Genomic DNA, 17395 nt, shown 5'->3' with positions numbered 1-17395 from the left:
ACAGAACGCATGTGCGGCCGATCTTAAGCTCTCTTAATTTCTTACGCCTGCAGGTAAAAAAAAGATAGACAATTGACACAGATTATAGATTTGTAGATATATGTAGACCGCGCGGTCTGTCTACCAAGCTCATACCAAGCTGAAGCCGTGATTACAAAGAGAGAGCCACGCTGGAATCGGACCTCTTATTCTAATCGGTGACTTGGTGGGGGAGACACATAGTTCATACAAATATACCTCTCCGCTTGCCTTATTGTTTTCCCCGTCTGGCAGCTGCTCCCCACTCCATTGATCGTGCAACAGAGAGGTCCGGCTCCAGCTGTGCTCTCTCTTTCTAACTACGGCTTCAACTCCGTGCACAGACTGGGTAGTTTATTTCTATGGCGCAGAAACGTTCTATCTACTAAACTCTATCTGTCTTCTTTTGTGGCGAACACAGTTTTTGTATTTACATTTTATAAAACATATAATTGACGGTTAGAATAATGGTGCGAGATTATATCAGGTATATCGGATAGTAATATCACGAAAATAATGGGCAAAATAACCAATTTCGACAGCTTCAGACTTTTGAATCTATAGCTGAACGTTTTACGCGTGAGATGTATAATATTTTGTCATCTGAGTTGTCGTTTGAGAAAATCCGAAGAAAAAAACATTGTAGCATCCTATATTAATATGTTGAATTATTATCAGAGGACTGTATCTGCGAAATACATGAACAAAACCGTGAAACGGGCTCATCGACCCCTATTCCATATGCAATTGAAGATAAAAACATTGCAATACATTTTCATTTGACGCAGATATAAAGAAATGGCATGCATTCTACGAAATCGCAACAGTAAAGTCGTGGGATGCATACCATTTCTTTATTTCTGTGTCAATTGAAAATGGTTTGAGGTCGATATTTGGAGGTATATACAACGCCGAAATCGATTACCGTATCCCCTTAACTTTCCGGCTAACTTATTTTCGGTCCGAACAAAATGTGACTTCGAATCTAAACGAATTATGTGACAAGGCCTCACATTTTCTCACGTCAGCTGTATTGTCAGTCATTGTCACATGATTCATATAGAATTAAACTAGCATTTTATTTCGGACTGAACATAAGTTAGCCGGAAAGTTAAGGTATTTATGCATTTTACTGTAGAGTACAATACTTATATGAGCTAATATCTGCGGAAAAATTGGCAATGATTGATGGAAATCACACGTAACGTGTGTTTGAATTTAATATGATTGGTTGCCAGTTTTTCGGAAATGTCAAATAATGTCATTTTCGACGTGGACTTTTAATAATTATAAGACAGAAATAATATGATTGGTAATCAGTGGATGGGTCAAAGATTAATTGATGTAATTAGTTCAATGCCATGTGGGTAGCTCAATTGATAATTAAAATAACACAGGGTCGCATTAACCCCACATTCTTTATTAGCAGTAATAGATGTGTAGATAATTTAATTGAATAAAGTACCGTAAAATCGAAAAATCAATTCATAATCTTACTCTTTCAAATCTTGAATATAAGATCCGAATCCAACCCGTCAGTTGATTGTTTAATAAGATTTATTTCAAGTTTTATAAAAAAAAGTACAAGTTTAGATGAAAAAATTGCGTTTTTGTATGGTAAATAATGGCGGTTGTTATAATTAATTTAAGTAATGATCACATAGTTGTAGTATTTGTTAGAGGTTATTGGGAATATCATTATTAACGTGATCAGTGTACATGTTTGGTCACAGTGTGTTCTTGAGTAAGGTGATCAGAAATTTGCGGCCGTGATTCGTAGGTGCATATCGTGACACCGTGATGGTGCCCTTCAGTCCATTCACCTTTCATTCCTATGTAATTGATGCGCGTTCTTTCTGCCCCGTGATTACCAGTAAAATATAAGGTTAAATGGTAGACGGATGAAAACTTAACCACCCTGTCAACAAATTAGTTAAAATCACAACCCTCGTGAAAGAAATTCTGGAAAAATACTCATAATTTTTTTCAGAATATTCTCTCTATTTGGCCAGTTATGGGAAAAGCTCTCCATTATTTTTGTAAAACGTTTGAATTATTGTGATGTCTGATAACGTTTTCAACTGTTTGTACTCGTCGTGCTCTACAAGTAATTTTACCAGTTTTCAATTAATAACAAAAATAACATCCTAGGGAAACTACATTCAGTACATATGCACTGCAGTCAGCTTAAAACGCCATTAGTAATTTCAAGAAATGCTAGAGGTTCTGGAAACAATTTATATTCTTTTCGAACTTCTTTTCATGTTGAAGATCAGAGAAACTCCAAGTTTTCGTCCTTCCGACTATTTCTGACCAAATAGTCGGATGCAAGATAAAAATCGGACTAATATCAGAGAAAATTCATATTCTTTCAAAAACTTGATATCTGAAAATATCTGAGTTATGGTGTTTCAGTATATATTTTTTAATTGTACCATGTAACGAAAAATTGGTATGGACTTCTGAGAAAATTGAGATAATTTCAGAGAACGTTTGAAATAAGTTTTTTGAAATGCAGCTGGATAAATCTGCACATATATGGAAGATTCCTAGAAATGATCACAATTGGTTAGATTTCTGCCAGAAAAATTGTAAAACTGTCAGAAATTCAACTTCAGAGTGAATTCTTAGAAACTGAAAATTTCTGAAAATAATTTTTGACAAAGTAATTTATCCGTTCGTCTATTTACTATGAGCATAACCAACTAGCGTAAACAATAATCGAACCAAATTGATTTGGACTGTAACGGGCATTATGGTTCAATTGTTTTATTGGAATGAATTGAGATTAGAATTGAATTTTTTATGCTTCTATGCTGATGACATACACATACCTTATCGGATACTCGTGAATGCCATACAGATCTCTTGACAATTCGAATTCCTGATCGGCTTCTATTCCTGTATCGTCGAACACCATGTGCGGACGATTTTTAAACCTATTGGAACAGTGGTAATGTTAATATTCAGTACGCAAGTGCGCACGCACATAAAAATCAGAATAAATGATGCAAAATTTCACTCACAGCTTGACTTTTAAAGGATAAGAATTATCCTGGTTTCCCGTGACAATCAATCCCTTCAGCTTCACGTTGCCTGTAAATCTAAAAACGTAGTGAAGAAACAGATTGATCTTTTTTAATTTTTTCAGAATTTATCAAAATAGTAAATCTAAATTGCAATATACAACTGAATGTTCCATGTATACATCAAATAGTAGAGTGCATTTCTTTAGCATCATCATTTGTGATGTGAATGATAGATCATAAAATTTGAAATATTTTTATTCGAAAAATTGGATTCAAGATGAATCCAACAACGATCGTGTTATTTTGGATACAGCATTCCATATCCACGATAACATCAATCCAACGTTTTCGGAATTCATGAGTTGTCAAATGATTATTTTTGAGAACCCTGGAACAGGAACCCATCAAACCTCAAAAAAAATTATGAATGAACTTTTACATAGCGTAACAGAATCTTAAAAGGAAACAAAAACCACAGGTGTTGAGGTGACCCAGTTTACATCGAATGACTCAGACACCGATTTTTTTGGTCCTGACCCTGACCTGATCTAACCTGAGTTTCAACTATTTGAGGTAAAACTCGGGTATCTGTGGTTCTGTTTGAGGGTTCACCAAATTCAGGGCGAAAGTTGAAGTAAAATTTGGCTATCAGAAAACGGTAAGACAGTACATAAGTCTCTGAAAATGTTTTGACAATTGAACGCCCAGTTTTTAAAAAATAGCAACCAAAATATACCATTTGGAAGGTAACTAAAGTCAGTAATGTTATTCTTGGATATGAAGGTCCAGACATCAAATTTTTTATTGTGTTAACGTTTCAGCCTTGATGGGGGCCCTCCTCAGAAACGTTACAGGCTGAAACGTTAACGCATTAAAAAAGTGTTTTGATGTCTCGACCTTCATATCCAAGAATAACATTACTCAACAATTCACCAAGGTCAAGAAAAAAATCGTCTTCATCGTAACTAAAGTCAGTTGACTAAATGAATATACAGAAATAAATGTATAGAATCTTTTTTCATTGCGATGAACCATAAACACATAGTGCATACTTACGGTATATTAAACAGCAGCTCGTCATCTGCATCGCTCTCCACATACTACGAGCAAAAGATAAAAAGAAAAAGTAATCATGAATCTCTTTGAATCACTTTTAATATGTTAATTAATTTGTTGTGATGGGTCTGGTGGATACACATGAAAAAAAAATTCTGTTTGAGGTTAGTATTATACTTGAACTGATTGCCGAGAAATTTTGGAACTTTCAGTAGTCTATACTGTTCAGGGTGAAACGGCACCTGGCTAGGCTCTTGACATAACGACAGGGATGACATGTAATTGAGTTGTTAAATGATGGTGCTATTTATAATTATTATACCTTCTCACGATTCAGTCGGTCTTCCCATGGTTTGAAAACTTTCACTCCAGAACCTTCTTCATATTCATTAAGACATTCAATGTTATCTTTGTCTATTTTCTGAAATAAATTGTACTGCAAACCAAGTTCAGCTTCGTTATGTGAACTGCCGCAATCGCAGCGATGTTCCATTGCTCAATCTGTAAGAAAACAACTGCACAATTCAATTAGGATGAACGAAATCTGAAAAAAGTAAAAAACTATTGATAATATATAATTATATGAATTTAAGTAAACAAATAAACGATTTGTATAAAATGTTTATCAGTCAAGTTCATTTAAATTTTAGATAAATTATAATTAGTACGCCTTTATGTGCTCTAAAAACGTTGCCGGTAAATTAATTGAACTGAATAGTTTTTCGCTTTTTTTAAATTATTTGTGAAAGAAGTACCAGAGATGCTTTTTTTAAAATCAAGCTCTACTTGGATAGAAAATGAAAAATAATATTAAGTTTCTCAGGATGAATTTTACCCATAAACTAGAAAATAATCTAATTATCTAAGGACAGAACAAGGTGCGTTAATATTTCTGATAAAAAATCTCGCACTGTTTTTAGCTTAATAAAATAGAGTATCTATCAAGATAACTTTGTGAAAATTATTCACCTGACAAAAATTCTATTTTCCTCAATATCTTGTCTTTTCTGATATACGGGTATAATTATTTTCAGATGTAATTATCTAATGAATAAGCACTTTTTTGGTTAAGTCGGAACTTATGCCGTTTGTCGATGGAGTACCCAATTTATAGTTATTTATCGGCTCAGGCAAGCGCAAATCGCTAAAACCAACGGGTGACAGTGTGAACAGCCCAGCAAAGTGAGGGATGTAAAATTCTGTCAGTGTTGCCAACAAAAATTTGAATGTCATCAACCAGAGTTTAAAGGAGAAACGCGCGAAATTTCGTGATGTCTTTAACTCTGTGTCAGAGTAATCGGATTTATAACTATTTTTTTTCACACTGTCTAACCGTAAGTCTAGAATGTCCGAACTGTGAACTTGTTGATCGTTCTGTTTGCTGAACTTTGGTAATCATGGCAAGTAAGTATTTCTCTAAATTCAGCATAACATAACCTACCAATTCACCTGCAACAACTAACTTGCAAAAAATTACTATAATAGACACAATAGTTTCGGAAATTGAGAACTTTAACAACTTTACAATGAACATTCTGGAGAAATCCATTTCTGAAAAGGTTCTCAAATCTATTTCTTTTTCAGACAATGCCAAATACTCAGAAGACGAAATAGAGCGCAAAAGATTATCAGCTTTGTGTCGTAAAGAGCTGTCTCGAAAGTTAACAGGTAGTCAGGGAAATTCGTCGAATCTCAATTCCCTGTCAATTAATAATGGGACTTCAGGAAATGTCCCAACAGTTTCCCCATGTAGGGAACAAAGATCAGGGAACTCCTTCGTCATGCATTCACCAAGCCGGCAGAACCATCGATACAATCCTCTCAAGAGCAAAGATCCACAAAACTTTGCATCCAAATCTTCCACAATTCAGATTAAGTTCGTCATGATCAGTGACGAAAGATTTTCTGTCATAATCTCTGAATTTCAAGAACAAATCATCAGCATTTTCAAAACTATTCCGAGTAGATCTTACGGTAATTACATTCAATGGCAAACTTCATTTACATTGAACATTGCTCAGATAAATAGAAGAGAATCTCATGTATATCCATTGCAAAAAATGTTGAGACAAAAGTCTTGGCATTTAATTGAGAAATCAAAGAAACACCATTTATTCTTTGTTCTATCTGTTTTGTTTTAAAAATATTCTAAATCCAGAACCTTTATTAGCAAGAATAAATAACATCACTGAAATGTTTGACGACACTTTTCTACTGCGTTGATTCACTGCAAAATGATTTTATTACCATGTGGCTTTACGTTGTGTGCATATATTTAAGTATTCAAATGACATCAAAGTAATCAGAATATACTGAGAAATCATGAAAGTTTGTAAAAATTTTCAAAATATGTACAAAAATAGTTGGAATTATTGTTTTACCCGAGTTGGAAAGAATGTTTACTATTTTTGGACATAGAACATTCTAAATGGAAAACAAAAATTATTACAGATTTAAAAACCAAAACTTGGGATTTTCACGTGAAGGATTACAACGATCTCGTAAAAAAATTATCTCAGTTAAAACCTAGAGTATCTATCGAGAACTTGCCACCCAGCATACTTCAGGTATGAGTATAATCGAAACAACAAATGACTCCCTAAATTATGAAAATGTTCATTGTAAGAAAATAGGATCAGTCCATTTTGATGAAACACTTTTGAGCAATGAAAATATGACACTAACAATTATTCTCTTCATATTTCACAACACAGTTGAAAATTAAACAAAATGCGCCGTATGTCACACTTATCTAAATTCCTTTGAATAATTCATTGTGCTAGAAATGTAGATACGTCAGAAGAACAACAGTGCTACGATTTACTGAAAACTCATTTTCCAGGTATTCAAAAAAGAAGTAAACACCGATTACAATTCCGTAGATTTGACAAGTATTGATAAAAAATTGGTGGAAAGTTTGATGCCGTTTCAACGAGAAGGTGTTTGGTAATGATTAGTCAAAAACAGCATAACATATCACCAGGGATTCGAGCCAGCTTTAAAAAAAAATACAGAAGCATCACCATTTTACAATTGATAAACTAATTTTGGATCGATTTAGTTACATATAAAATGTGATTAGTTTCGGATAATGTGTTACATTTTCTTCTACTAAGATGCATTGTAATTGCAGATTCAATAGAATGTCTCGTATCCCTGAGTGTTACTAGTGCAAAAACAATACTTAAGTTGCGTGACAGTGCTAAAAACACGTTGAGATATTTTTTTTATTGCAGTTATGGGATTTTGAAAAATGGTCGCTGCATTATCGCAGATGAGATGGGACTCGGTAAAACGATACAAGCATTAGGAATTGTTCATTATTATAGAAATGATTGGCCGCTTCTCATCGTCAGCCCATCGTCTGTTAGGTAATTAGCAATAACAGATTGAGAGCAGAAAATACTCATAGCTGACGTAGTTATTCTCGTTACGTAGTTCTCAATTGTAAAATTGCGGTGTAAGATTTTTTCGAATTTCAGGTATCAATGGTCAGAAGCTATTTATACGTTCTTACCTTCTGTGCCGACACATTACGTGCATCATTATACAACCGCTAAAGACACTTTCGGCGATGCTAAAATCGTCATAATGTCTTACGATATCCTGAAGCGGGCGATTAGCTCACTCGAAAGACACGTGTTCGGCGCAGTTATATTCGTAAGTATTTTCTGTTTTGACAGTACAGAGATTACTCGCTAACAGTACCCCATTAGAAATAATTCTTGGAAATTGCTCAGAAGTATACCATTTTTTCAATGAATTGTGAACAAAATATTATATTATTTCTGGTAAAGTTTCATATATTCAAATGATGTCTAAGAGATTTAGAGAAACTCTAGAAATTTTCTGAAAGGAACTAGTGTTCATTTGGAACTTCATTTTCTATTGACAATCTAAATTCCAAGTCTTCATCTGTCTGATTGTTCTTGAAATTTTTGGGAACAATTCAAATCTTCATATCTCCATATTTTTGATAGGCTAATCCATGGATGCACATCAGCTATTGCTCTGTGCGTCTTTCGGCCATTCGCGTCACTTTGGCAATTCGTTTCCTACTTCCTAAGGATGCTCTTTTTTGTTCTTTGACCTTCAAGCTGTTGCTTTAATTTCTCTTTTGGTCAATCCGTTTTCACTCTTTTCCTCAAAGAACAACCCTCTTGCTATATACCTTTTAATTTCCAACGCATCTGCCTAGATTTTCACTCGATGAAGCAGAAATGAGTGACAAACACCTGTCAGAATCATTTCTTTCCTAGTCCTGGCACCTGATGTCTTGGGCATTAATTTTCATGATGCTGCCACCAAGTGGGCAGTTTTGCTTGTGCCTCTTTTAATGTGCATTGCGAAACCTGTGCATCTTGTCGATTATAACGCCCAGGTTTAATCACCTTCTTTGCCTTGTTGGTTTATCCCACAATTTCAACGTTAAGTAGTTAGTTAAAGGTTCTATGCCTCGTTATATCCATCGCTTCAGATCTTAAATGAAACGAGTTCCAGTTCACATTCGAATAGCCAGTCACTATGGGCTTGGACTGGTGTTCTGGTCGTGATCCTGGCCACTGTATCGTCAACATATCCAAAGAGTTTGGCACCTTCTGGTGGTTGTAGCCATCTGAGTAGATCGTCGTAGATAATGCCTTAACTTTGACAGTTCACTAAGGATCAATGGTGTTGACGTTTTCTATGACACAGAGAGTAGTTCATAACTCTTTTTAGGTGAGCCAGTACCTTGAAGTTCTCGAGCGCTTGTAGTATGTCAGCCCACCTTGATGCGTTGAACGCGTTCTTGACATCAAGGCTTGGTGAACAGCAAGGAAAGTATCAATCTTTCGGATTATGAGTTCTGCTGAAATTATTTATAGGGTCTTCCATTTTCCTAAATATAAAGCTCCTTGTGTGCAGTTTCACAGAATCTGCCTGTTTTTGCTCAATTTAGAATACCATAGATGAAGTTGTCCAAAATTCGTAATTAATTCACTATTGCTCTCGCCCATCGGACCGCTTATACAATCAACCGTACTTGAAGCCAAGGAAAGGATCATAGAAGTTTCAGAAGATTCCGTGGTTCAGAGACCTGATACTCGTTTAATTGTAAAACGTCTTTCGTGGCAGATCCACACGTTGCACCCTGTTGTCTGTCTTTGGCCATTGTTTCGATAGCTCCACCTTTTGTGGGTCTTTTTTAAGCTCCCAACCAGTTCTGCTGGTTGTCTCATATTTATTCTTCTTCGTTGATCGACTGTGCTGTATTGGACTAAGTGTTCCACACTGTTCCTTTTTCCTCTTTGGAGTGTTTGTTCATGTCTGAGCGCTTACCGCGAGTCTGTTGCAATCTGCGTTAATCATTACTGCCTGTAGTTCCAAAGCCTGTTCCACTTTCTCGAGACTCTCCTCGATCTCTTTCTGCGTTTTTTTATTCTGCAGAACCGTATCATGCCTCTTCTTATTCGCACTCAGCCCCGAACTCTTTGATCCTGTTTACCAGGATGATCTCCGTTCCCTCATCTACCTGGGTACCATTGGTAACATTGCTTGTCATGTTAGATGCTACACCAATCTTCCACCACTGTGGCCGTTGCATGGTACCGATATCTCGGAACCTGCTCATTCACTTCTGATAGGCGCCAGTTTTCATGGCTTAGCCCCTGCAATGTAATCCTTCTTCCCAGTCACTCGTAATCTCGATTTTTTACGTGGTGTACATGCGTGTAGTCCGCTTTCTGTGATTGCTTATTACTAATTCAAAATCGGGTGTTTTGCAACTAAGTGGCATCCACTAGTTTCTGTGTGTATGGGTCTACTAAGGTGGTACTTATTTAAAATCCTGACGAATTTTTTCCCGACCGCCCCCTAAATCAACTTTAAAGAATTCAAAAACAATTCTCAGATTTTTTTAGATTTTCATCTCAACTCTAACCCGTGCATGTAAGAGGGAGGGTTTCCCCATTTAAACACACCTATTTCGGACACATTCTCAGTGTATAATATACTATAATATATATTAAACTATCTGAGAAAAAAGTGACATTATCGTACCTGGTAATTTCGACAAATTGCATTTCCTCTAAATGAAAAAAGTCAAACTTCGAGGGTGTGCGATTCGGCGATATTGCATGGTACGATAATGTCAATTTGTTTTCAGATAGCAGCACTAATGCCCACTAAAACCTCGCAGTTGCAGATTTTTTTGAAAATTATTACTCTTACAAAAAGATATATGCTGAGAATGTGTCCGAAACACGTGTATTTTAAATGGGGAAATCCACTACTATTGGTACTTTTACTACGCTGTTACTTCCACTCTTACTACTTTCACTCCTACTACTACTGCTACTACCATCACTACTATTACAATCGCCAAGTATGATTAAATATGATACGATTTGTTTGTACAGGATGAATCTCATTTCTTGAAGAGTCCAAAATCTGCACGTTCAGTGGCCGCATCTGTCGTAGCTTCTCAAGCGCGAAGAGTTGTGTTGCTTAGCGGTACACCAGCCCTTTCACGCCCTAAGGAATTGTATTTTCAAATCAACCTTGTTATGCAGAAATTTCTTGGGTGTGTTGAAAGTCTTTTTGATTATTTTGTCGCAGAGCAATCATGTATATTATCGCGCGCACAAGTTATTCAGATATTTTTTTTATCGAAGTGTACTGAAAGTTTCTAATTCGAATTGTTATCTTTAAATTTAAAAGACGCCGTTTGTTGGCGGTAAATTACTGTATGATCAACCGAATCGTATGTATTTATAAAAGTGTTTTTTCATTACATATTTCATTCTGCACCGAATGATTGTCAGTGTCACTGAATTAGAATTCAACAGCCTACACATTGTTCTTCGGGCGTTGTTATTCGAAAAATTGAATAAAATGTTGGGTCAACTGATTGCCACTTTCATCGACATGTTAGCTTAATCTGTGAACCCTGATTAAGAATACCAATACAACCGTTAAACCGTTATCTCCTTGTTCAGATTTCACGAATTCGGCATTAGATATTGTGCTGGCACTTTCGGCAAATTTGGCTGGGAATACGGGGGTTCTTCAAACATGCAAGAGCTGCAACTGCTATTGAACCGCTGTTGTCTAATTAGACGTATAAAATCTGAAGTACTGACCCAGTTGCCGTCCAAAATACGGTAAGTTGCGTTACGTACCCTGCAATGTTTTTTGATCTATCAGATCGTTTTTGTAATTCCAGAGAAGTTGTAATTTTGGATCCAAAGTTGATTAAAACAGAAACACAAAAAATGAAGAAAATCGCCGAGGCCGTACAACGCGAAAGTTTTAAGAACTCCGAAGGAAACACCGCGTTACTGCAGCATTATAGAGAAACGGCTGAGGTGAAAACAAAAGCGATATGGTAATTGAATTGAATGCGAGAGAATTTATTTCTTTTCAAAAATGTAATTTTACCCTGCAATTTTTCATCATTGCATTTTTCTAGCAATTACGTCAATGACTTGCTGGAAAGTGATACGAAGTTTTTGATATTCGCTCACCATTTGACGGTCCTTAATGAAATATGCAAGACCATCTCATCGAAAAATGTTAGGTAAATTGAAGCACCGCGTTTATTTTTTTAGACAATTGTTTCTTCACTGATCATCTCATTTCTATGGTATACGGTGGGTAATTGATAAATTTGAAGCGAGGTTATAAGTGTATGTTGAAATTGTGCACTATTATCTGTTTCCGAAAAAAACTTTAGCTATATTAGAATCGACGGATCAACAAAATCCGAGGAGCGAAAAGTGCGATGCGACGTGTTCCAAGAACAAGACGACTGTTTGGTTGCTGTTCTTTCTATAACAGCGGCAAGCACAGGCATCACTTTGACTGCCGCGCAGCGCGTTGTGTTTGCCGAACTGTATTGGAATCCTGGAGTAATTATTTCATTCATGTATCTACTAGTTAATTCTACGTTCCGAAATAAAGCGGTGAAAATACTGTTGCACTATTGTTTCTATTAGCTAAATGACGACTGTAACTTTTTGTGAAAATTTGTAGATTTTGTGCCAAGCCGAAGATAGAGTGCACAGAATCGGCCAACAAGGAAGCGTGCTGATCCAATTTCTTATCGCTAAAAACACGGCTGATGACCATTTGTGGAAATTGATGCAAACGAAACTCAATGTTCTGAATAAAGCTGGGCTTGGGCAGAATTTTGCGGTGGAAAAATCGACTGAGGCCAAACGAGGTAACGAAACTCCGTCCAATCAGTCAAACTTGCTCTCGTTCTTCACAAAAGCAAGTGTTCAACAGGATTCCGCAGCACATCGCGAGAAAATTGAAGATGTTCATCAGTTACTCGAAGAAGATGACGATGCGCTGATCACGCTTAATTTAGACGGACTCGATGAGGATTGTTGAGTTATATCAAATTTTAGTTATATTAATTTTGTATAAAAACTACGTATTTGTGAGATTGATACTTGATTTTCATACCGATTAAAAAAAACGAAATATCGCAATATCTTACACGGAGTGTTTTTTAAAGTATCAATCCGATTAACTTATCTCCCTATACTGTCAGAAGAATTTGAATTAGCAGTTCAAAGATCTTTAACGACTCGCCTCATTTTTGCGCAAATAAGACTGCCAGTTAGTATCATGTTTCTTAAGTCTGAACGGAAAAGCAACAAGCATTGATATCACGCATAATTTCCAAGTAATGATCATTTCAACTTACTGATGTGTCGTTGTATTTCAGAGAAACATGATATAAAGTATTTTTCATATGATGCTTTCGCGAGTAAATAGGTATCATCTGTTATTGGGTGAGTAAACAAAATTAAAAAAAAAAATGAAAATATTTATATTAGTATTGAAAAAAATTTATATAAAAATTCGACAAAAATTTCAAAAAACATCATTTTAGAGGTGAATATACTAATTAATAAATGGTTGTCGTATTTAAACACGAATGTCGAATTTTACCGCTAATTTTGCTGGACATCGACTCGATCTCACAAAATATAGACTTTAACGGTTTGTACAATGTGTTCTGTGCTTTGATAATTCATAAATTTACCTAAAAAGCTGGATCGGCTGATCGTTCGATTCAACTCCATGCTGTTTCAAACTAAATTACATCGAGTATGATCGTTAACTCATTTCAGGATAATAAGATTGTTAAGATCATCTGAAATTAGTAGTATTCAACCACGTGTAATTTCGTCAACTTTACAGAGATTCAACGTTTTTTTAAGCTCGATCGTGGGTTTGTTAAATTTGAAACTAACGCAAACAAACTTAAACGTAAAAAATATGTTGTATTTATTTATTTTGTTAATACATAATTTTTATAAACAAAAATATATAAAATTCATATGAATTTCGTCTCGAATCCTTTGCTGTTATGTTCGGCGACCCAAAGATGAGGAAAAAACCGTTTTATTAAGCATTTTGATATGCGCTGGATATTGTTTTATAGTGATAATCTACAAACGGTAAAGAATTAGATAAAGATTGACTTTTTCAATGACCCTGTGCACAAATTTTTTCCGTATTCTCCTCTCCTTCATTGACGCATATTTCGCAGAATATTAGTGTACTTGACAAGCGCAACGGATAATTGAAATTTGTAGAATGCTGCAAGAGAAGATAATTCTGGAGACGCCGTGGTGGGGTGAATCTATAAAGCTGGATCCAACGTGAACCTGCGTTGTTTCTAATTTAGTTTTCGCAGAAGCACATTTCTTTATTGCGAGGGAAATACGTGCCTACAGTTCTATAGCGAAATGTCTCACAGTGTCTAGTGCAAAAAATAAAATTGAAAGAGAATTGGTGCGACATTTAACTCGAGAATAAAAAAAAAAACGGCTTTGCTGTGACAGTAAGGTCATTCAATATAATTAATGTTTGAAATATCCAAATTACTCGTTGTTAACGCGGATACAACATTAACCTGAGGCAGTTCGTCTTCGTACAGTCTTAGTTCTGCACCAGGAAATCAGACGTTGTAAATAATGCCGGGAATGAAAAGGTCACAAGGCTCGTTGCGATGCGCTGGAATATTTGCTCTGATTGGTTGTGCTTTGAACGCTTACGCAGCACCCGTTGTATTCGAAAATGAAGCAGAAGTGAGTAATCAGAAAAACTAACAGAAAGGTTTTAACAGAGTTGCAAAGGTCTCGATATTCCTTCGAATTTACAGCCGAACCACACGATGCCATTGAAGTCTTCTATTTTTCCAATCTTCATCGACAAAGTTCGAACATCCATAGGGAGATCGAAGAGATATACTCTTCAAGGTACAACTTCTCAAATTTTATAATTTTATCGCAACCGACTACGTCACGAGGTGAAAAATACGCAGAGAAAATAACTGATAAATCGCGAACCTGCTAACTAGGGTCGTTTATCAAAAAGTCATAAGTATGCGATTAAGGGGTCATTAGAATTTCTGTTTTACTGATTATTTCATGAGTCATATTTCATACCCCTGGTTGAAATGAAGTATAAATCCCGTTAATTAAGACTGAAACCCACATTAAAATAAAACAGCAAAAATTTTCGTAAAAATTTTTGCGTTTCAATAGTATTTTATGAATTTTCTATCGGAGTCTATTATATCTACGAAATTTTATACAGGGACGATTTGCGTCTCTTGCACAGCGAACTCACTTGACAATTTTCCGGGTTTATAATCGCTAATCTTATGTGATTATTGAAGTATTGGAACATTGATGGAAAAGCTGTAAATATAGTTGCAGCTTATTTTTATTCGCTATGAGATTATGGCACAACTCGAATCCGAAATTTTCCAAGTGAGGTAAGACAAACGCGATCATAATCCCAAACATTTTTCAAAGTGTGAAGCTATTTTATCACCCAGGATGAGAAGAAAGTGTGGGATTCGATTAGCTGAAATTGTCACTGAAGCAAGAAGATTCAATATTTCCTTAGAATACATTGACCGGTACAAAAATCTCTCGAATAACACACGATACAATGTTTCTCAGGGACCAAATGGATGCACAAAAATTTAACATACAGAATAAACAATTACCCCGAAAATCTGAATAAAACGGATGTTGATAATGAAATCGCCAGGGCATTTGCTGTGTGGTCAAATTATACAGACCTGAAATTTGCAATAGGAAGTGGAAAGGTAAGTAATCTTTAGATCCTAAAATATCAACACTCTCAGGTATTTTTCTTTTCCTCTTTGACTCCCTCACTTTTTGTTTCAAATCAAAACCGAGGCTGAAACTATAAACCATATCGGCATATTTGCACCGCTTCAAGTAGATTCAATTGCTCGCACTATAACATTCAATCTAAACTCTAATATCGGGCAATGACTATCATTTTATCGCGATTTAGGTCGACATCGACATCAGCTTCCACCGCGGAGATCACGGATCCAACTGCGAACCGTTCAGAGGAACGTCGCAAATGACGGCGCACGCTTTTTACCCGGGGACTCGATTCACTGGGGATGCCCATTTCGACCTGTCTCGAAATTGGACTATCAGAAACAACTCCGGTATCGATCTCTTTCAGACAGCAGTGCATGAGTTCGGTCATTCCCTCGGTCTTGATCACAGCAACTTTCAGACCGCTGCCATGTGGCCGATCATCAGGAGTTACTCTCCTAATTACCAGTTGGACAATGATGACATTACTGGGATACAAGTGAGTCACTATTATAAAGAAAGTTGAAAAGTCTCATTAAAGACATTTGTAGTTAGATACTTTGGATTGTGTAAGAAAATCAGGTCAGCTGTAACATTTCTTTTATAGCGACGTTTTGGCCTATTAAGCTCGATTTGAGGTAGCTCAGATTTGAAATATATATCTATATACATATAAAAAAGAAGATACGTACGCAACTAATATAGATGATCCCCGATATTTTTACAATTAGCTATAGAATGCGTGAAAAATAACAGGATATTATTTTTCGCACAGAAAATCTACGGAACAAAAACTGAAGGTACAAAAAATAGCACGAAGGATCAGGACGCTTCACATAGAGAAGGAATCCTTTTTTCAGTTACTACAGAGTCTCCACCACCAGCATCGAATAAAACAATGTCTGAAACCAATAAAATTCATGTAAGTTAAACTAGTCAAAATGAATTCGCGTCTCCATCGACAAAGAGCAGATAACTCTTTTGAAACAGAAAATTAAGTGATTTTTTCACATAGCAAACTGCCATTGGCTTGTGCAAATAAAAAATATCCAAATTCGTATAATAAGAATGTTTTAAACTTGCATAATCCCAAATTAGTCCAATAAACAAAAGCTCTTCTGACAATAATCTCTCCAGGTGATAAACAAACATTTGCTGTTATTACGATGACCAATCGCAAGGCGGCAATAACCTGTCGTGAAAAAATCCCGTCGACCTTTTCTCCTTGATCTGATCCACAGGTGTGGCTGGAAGTATCGTTGCGAGATATATCAAATTTTAGTTACATTAATTTTGTATAAAAACTACGTATTTGTGAGATTGATACTTGATTTTCATACCGATTAAAAAAAACGAAATATCGCAATATCTTACACGGAGTGTTTTTTAAAGTATCAATCCGATTAACTTATCTCCCTAACGACTCGCCTCATTTTTGCGCAAATAAGACTGCCAGTTAGTATCATGTTTCTTAAGTCTGAACGGAAAAGCAACAAGCATTGATATCACGCATAATTTCCAAGTAATGATCATTTCAACTTACTGATGTGTCGTTGTATTTCAGAGAAATATGATATAAAGTATTTTTCATATGATGCTTTCGCGAATAAATAGGTATCATCTGTTATTGGGTGAGTAAACAAAATTAAAAAAAAAAAATGAAAATATTTATATTAGTATTGAAAAAAATTTATATAAAAATTCGACAAAAATTTCAAGAAACATCATTTTAGAGCTGAATATACTAATTAATAAATGGTTGTCGTATTTAATCACGAATGTCGAATTTTACCGCTAATTTTGCTGGACATCGACTCGATCTCACAAAATATAGACTTTAACGGTTTGTACAATGTGTTCTGTGCTTTGATAATTCATAAATTTACCTAAAAAGCTGGATCGGCTGATCGTTCGATTCAACTCCATGCTGTTTCAAACTAAATTACATCGAGTATGATCGTTAACTCATTTCAGGATAATAAGATTGTTAAGATCATCTGAAATTAGTAGTATTCAGCCACGTGTAATTTCGTCAACTTTACAGAGATTCAACGTTTTTTTAAGCTCGATCGTGGGTTTGTTAAATTTGAAACTAACGCAAACAAACTTAAACGTAAAAAATATGTTGTATTTATTTATTTTGTT

The 17395-nt window shown here is 35.5% G+C and overlaps 3 protein-coding genes across 6 annotated transcripts; 2 read left to right on the top strand and 1 right to left on the bottom strand.

The window, feature by feature from the left end:
• Positions 1-1557: 1557 nt before the first annotated feature.
• LOC124298760 (PITH domain-containing protein GA19395) lies at positions 1558-5233 on the bottom strand. Of its 2 annotated transcripts, none has more exons than XM_046751190.1 (6): positions 5073-5233; positions 4426-4618; positions 4104-4147; positions 3045-3122; positions 2853-2957; positions 1558-1936 (listed from the first exon to the last, which is right to left on the bottom strand). In XM_046751190.1, exons 2-6 carry the CDS (start codon positions 4594-4596, stop codon positions 1729-1731), a joined length of 606 nt encoding a protein of 201 aa, XP_046607146.1. In that variant the 5' UTR covers positions 4597-4618; positions 5073-5233; the 3' UTR covers positions 1558-1728. The 2 variants fall into 2 exon arrangements, with proteins under 2 accessions (XP_046607146.1, XP_046607145.1); XM_046751189.1 differs by having other exon boundaries at positions 4426-4604; positions 5073-5232.
• Positions 5234-5269: 36 nt separating this feature from the next.
• Positions 5270-17381, top strand: LOC124298754 (SWI/SNF-related matrix-associated actin-dependent regulator of chromatin subfamily A-like protein 1). Of its 3 annotated transcripts, XM_046751177.1 has the most exons (13): positions 5270-5507; positions 5688-6077; positions 6555-6670; positions 6946-7049; positions 7340-7474; positions 7586-7763; positions 10502-10665; positions 11081-11245; positions 11308-11469; positions 11554-11661; positions 11818-11992; positions 12117-12480; positions 16517-17381. In XM_046751177.1, the coding sequence occupies exons 1-12, from the start codon at positions 5501-5503 to the stop codon at positions 12477-12479; spliced, it is 2067 nt and encodes a 688-aa protein (XP_046607133.1). In that variant the 5' UTR covers positions 5270-5500; the 3' UTR covers position 12480; positions 16517-17381. The 3 variants fall into 3 exon arrangements, with proteins under 3 accessions (XP_046607133.1, XP_046607132.1, XP_046607134.1); XM_046751176.1 differs by lacking the exon at positions 16517-17381 and having other exon boundaries at positions 12117-12577; XM_046751178.1 differs by lacking the exons at positions 5688-6077; positions 16517-17381 and having other exon boundaries at positions 12117-12577.
• Positions 13778-16524, top strand: LOC124298758 (72 kDa type IV collagenase-like). The gene is made up of 6 exons (XM_046751186.1): positions 13778-14191; positions 14266-14362; positions 15074-15222; positions 15438-15749; positions 16026-16172; positions 16388-16524. The coding sequence occupies exons 1-6, from the start codon at positions 14078-14080 to the stop codon at positions 16418-16420; spliced, it is 852 nt and encodes a 283-aa protein (XP_046607142.1). The 5' UTR covers positions 13778-14077; the 3' UTR covers positions 16421-16524.
• Positions 17382-17395: the final 14 nt, after the last annotated feature.

Source organism: Neodiprion virginianus, chromosome 2 (assembly GCF_021901495.1).
Source record: "Neodiprion virginianus isolate iyNeoVirg1 chromosome 2, iyNeoVirg1.1, whole genome shotgun sequence".
Taxonomy (NCBI): Eukaryota; Metazoa; Arthropoda; class Insecta; order Hymenoptera; family Diprionidae; genus Neodiprion; species Neodiprion virginianus.
The sequence above is the reverse complement of the archived record's forward strand: the minus strand, read 5'-3'. Positions and strand labels throughout refer to the sequence as shown.

Excerpts from the sequence above, each read along its gene's own strand:
- LOC124298760 (XM_046751190.1), bottom strand. The coding sequence starts at position 4,596 with ATGGAACATCGCTGCGATTGCGGCAGTTCACATAACGAAGCTGAACTT. Across the intron at positions 4,148-4,425 it reads ACCGACTGAATCGTGAGAAG|TATGTGGAGAGCGATGCAGA; the intron begins GTATAATAATTA and ends TTTTGCTCGTAG. Across the intron at positions 3,123-4,103 it reads GAGCTGCTGTTTAATATACC|ATTTACAGGCAACGTGAAGC; the intron begins GTAAGTATGCAC and ends CTACGTTTTTAG.
- LOC124298758 (XM_046751186.1), top strand. The coding sequence starts at position 14,078 with ATGCCGGGAATGAAAAGGTCACAAGGCTCGTTGCGATGCGCTGGAATA. Across the intron at positions 14,363-15,073 it reads GAAGAGATATACTCTTCAAG|GGACCAAATGGATGCACAAA; the intron begins GTACAACTTCTC and ends AATGTTTCTCAG. Across the intron at positions 15,750-16,025 it reads ATGACATTACTGGGATACAA|AAAATCTACGGAACAAAAAC; the intron begins GTGAGTCACTAT and ends TTTTTCGCACAG.
- LOC124298754 (XM_046751177.1), top strand. Across the intron at positions 7,764-10,501 it reads TGTTCGGCGCAGTTATATTC|GATGAATCTCATTTCTTGAA; the intron begins GTAAGTATTTTC and ends TTGTTTGTACAG. Across the intron at positions 11,993-12,116 it reads AACTGTATTGGAATCCTGGA|ATTTTGTGCCAAGCCGAAGA; the intron begins GTAATTATTTCA and ends GAAAATTTGTAG.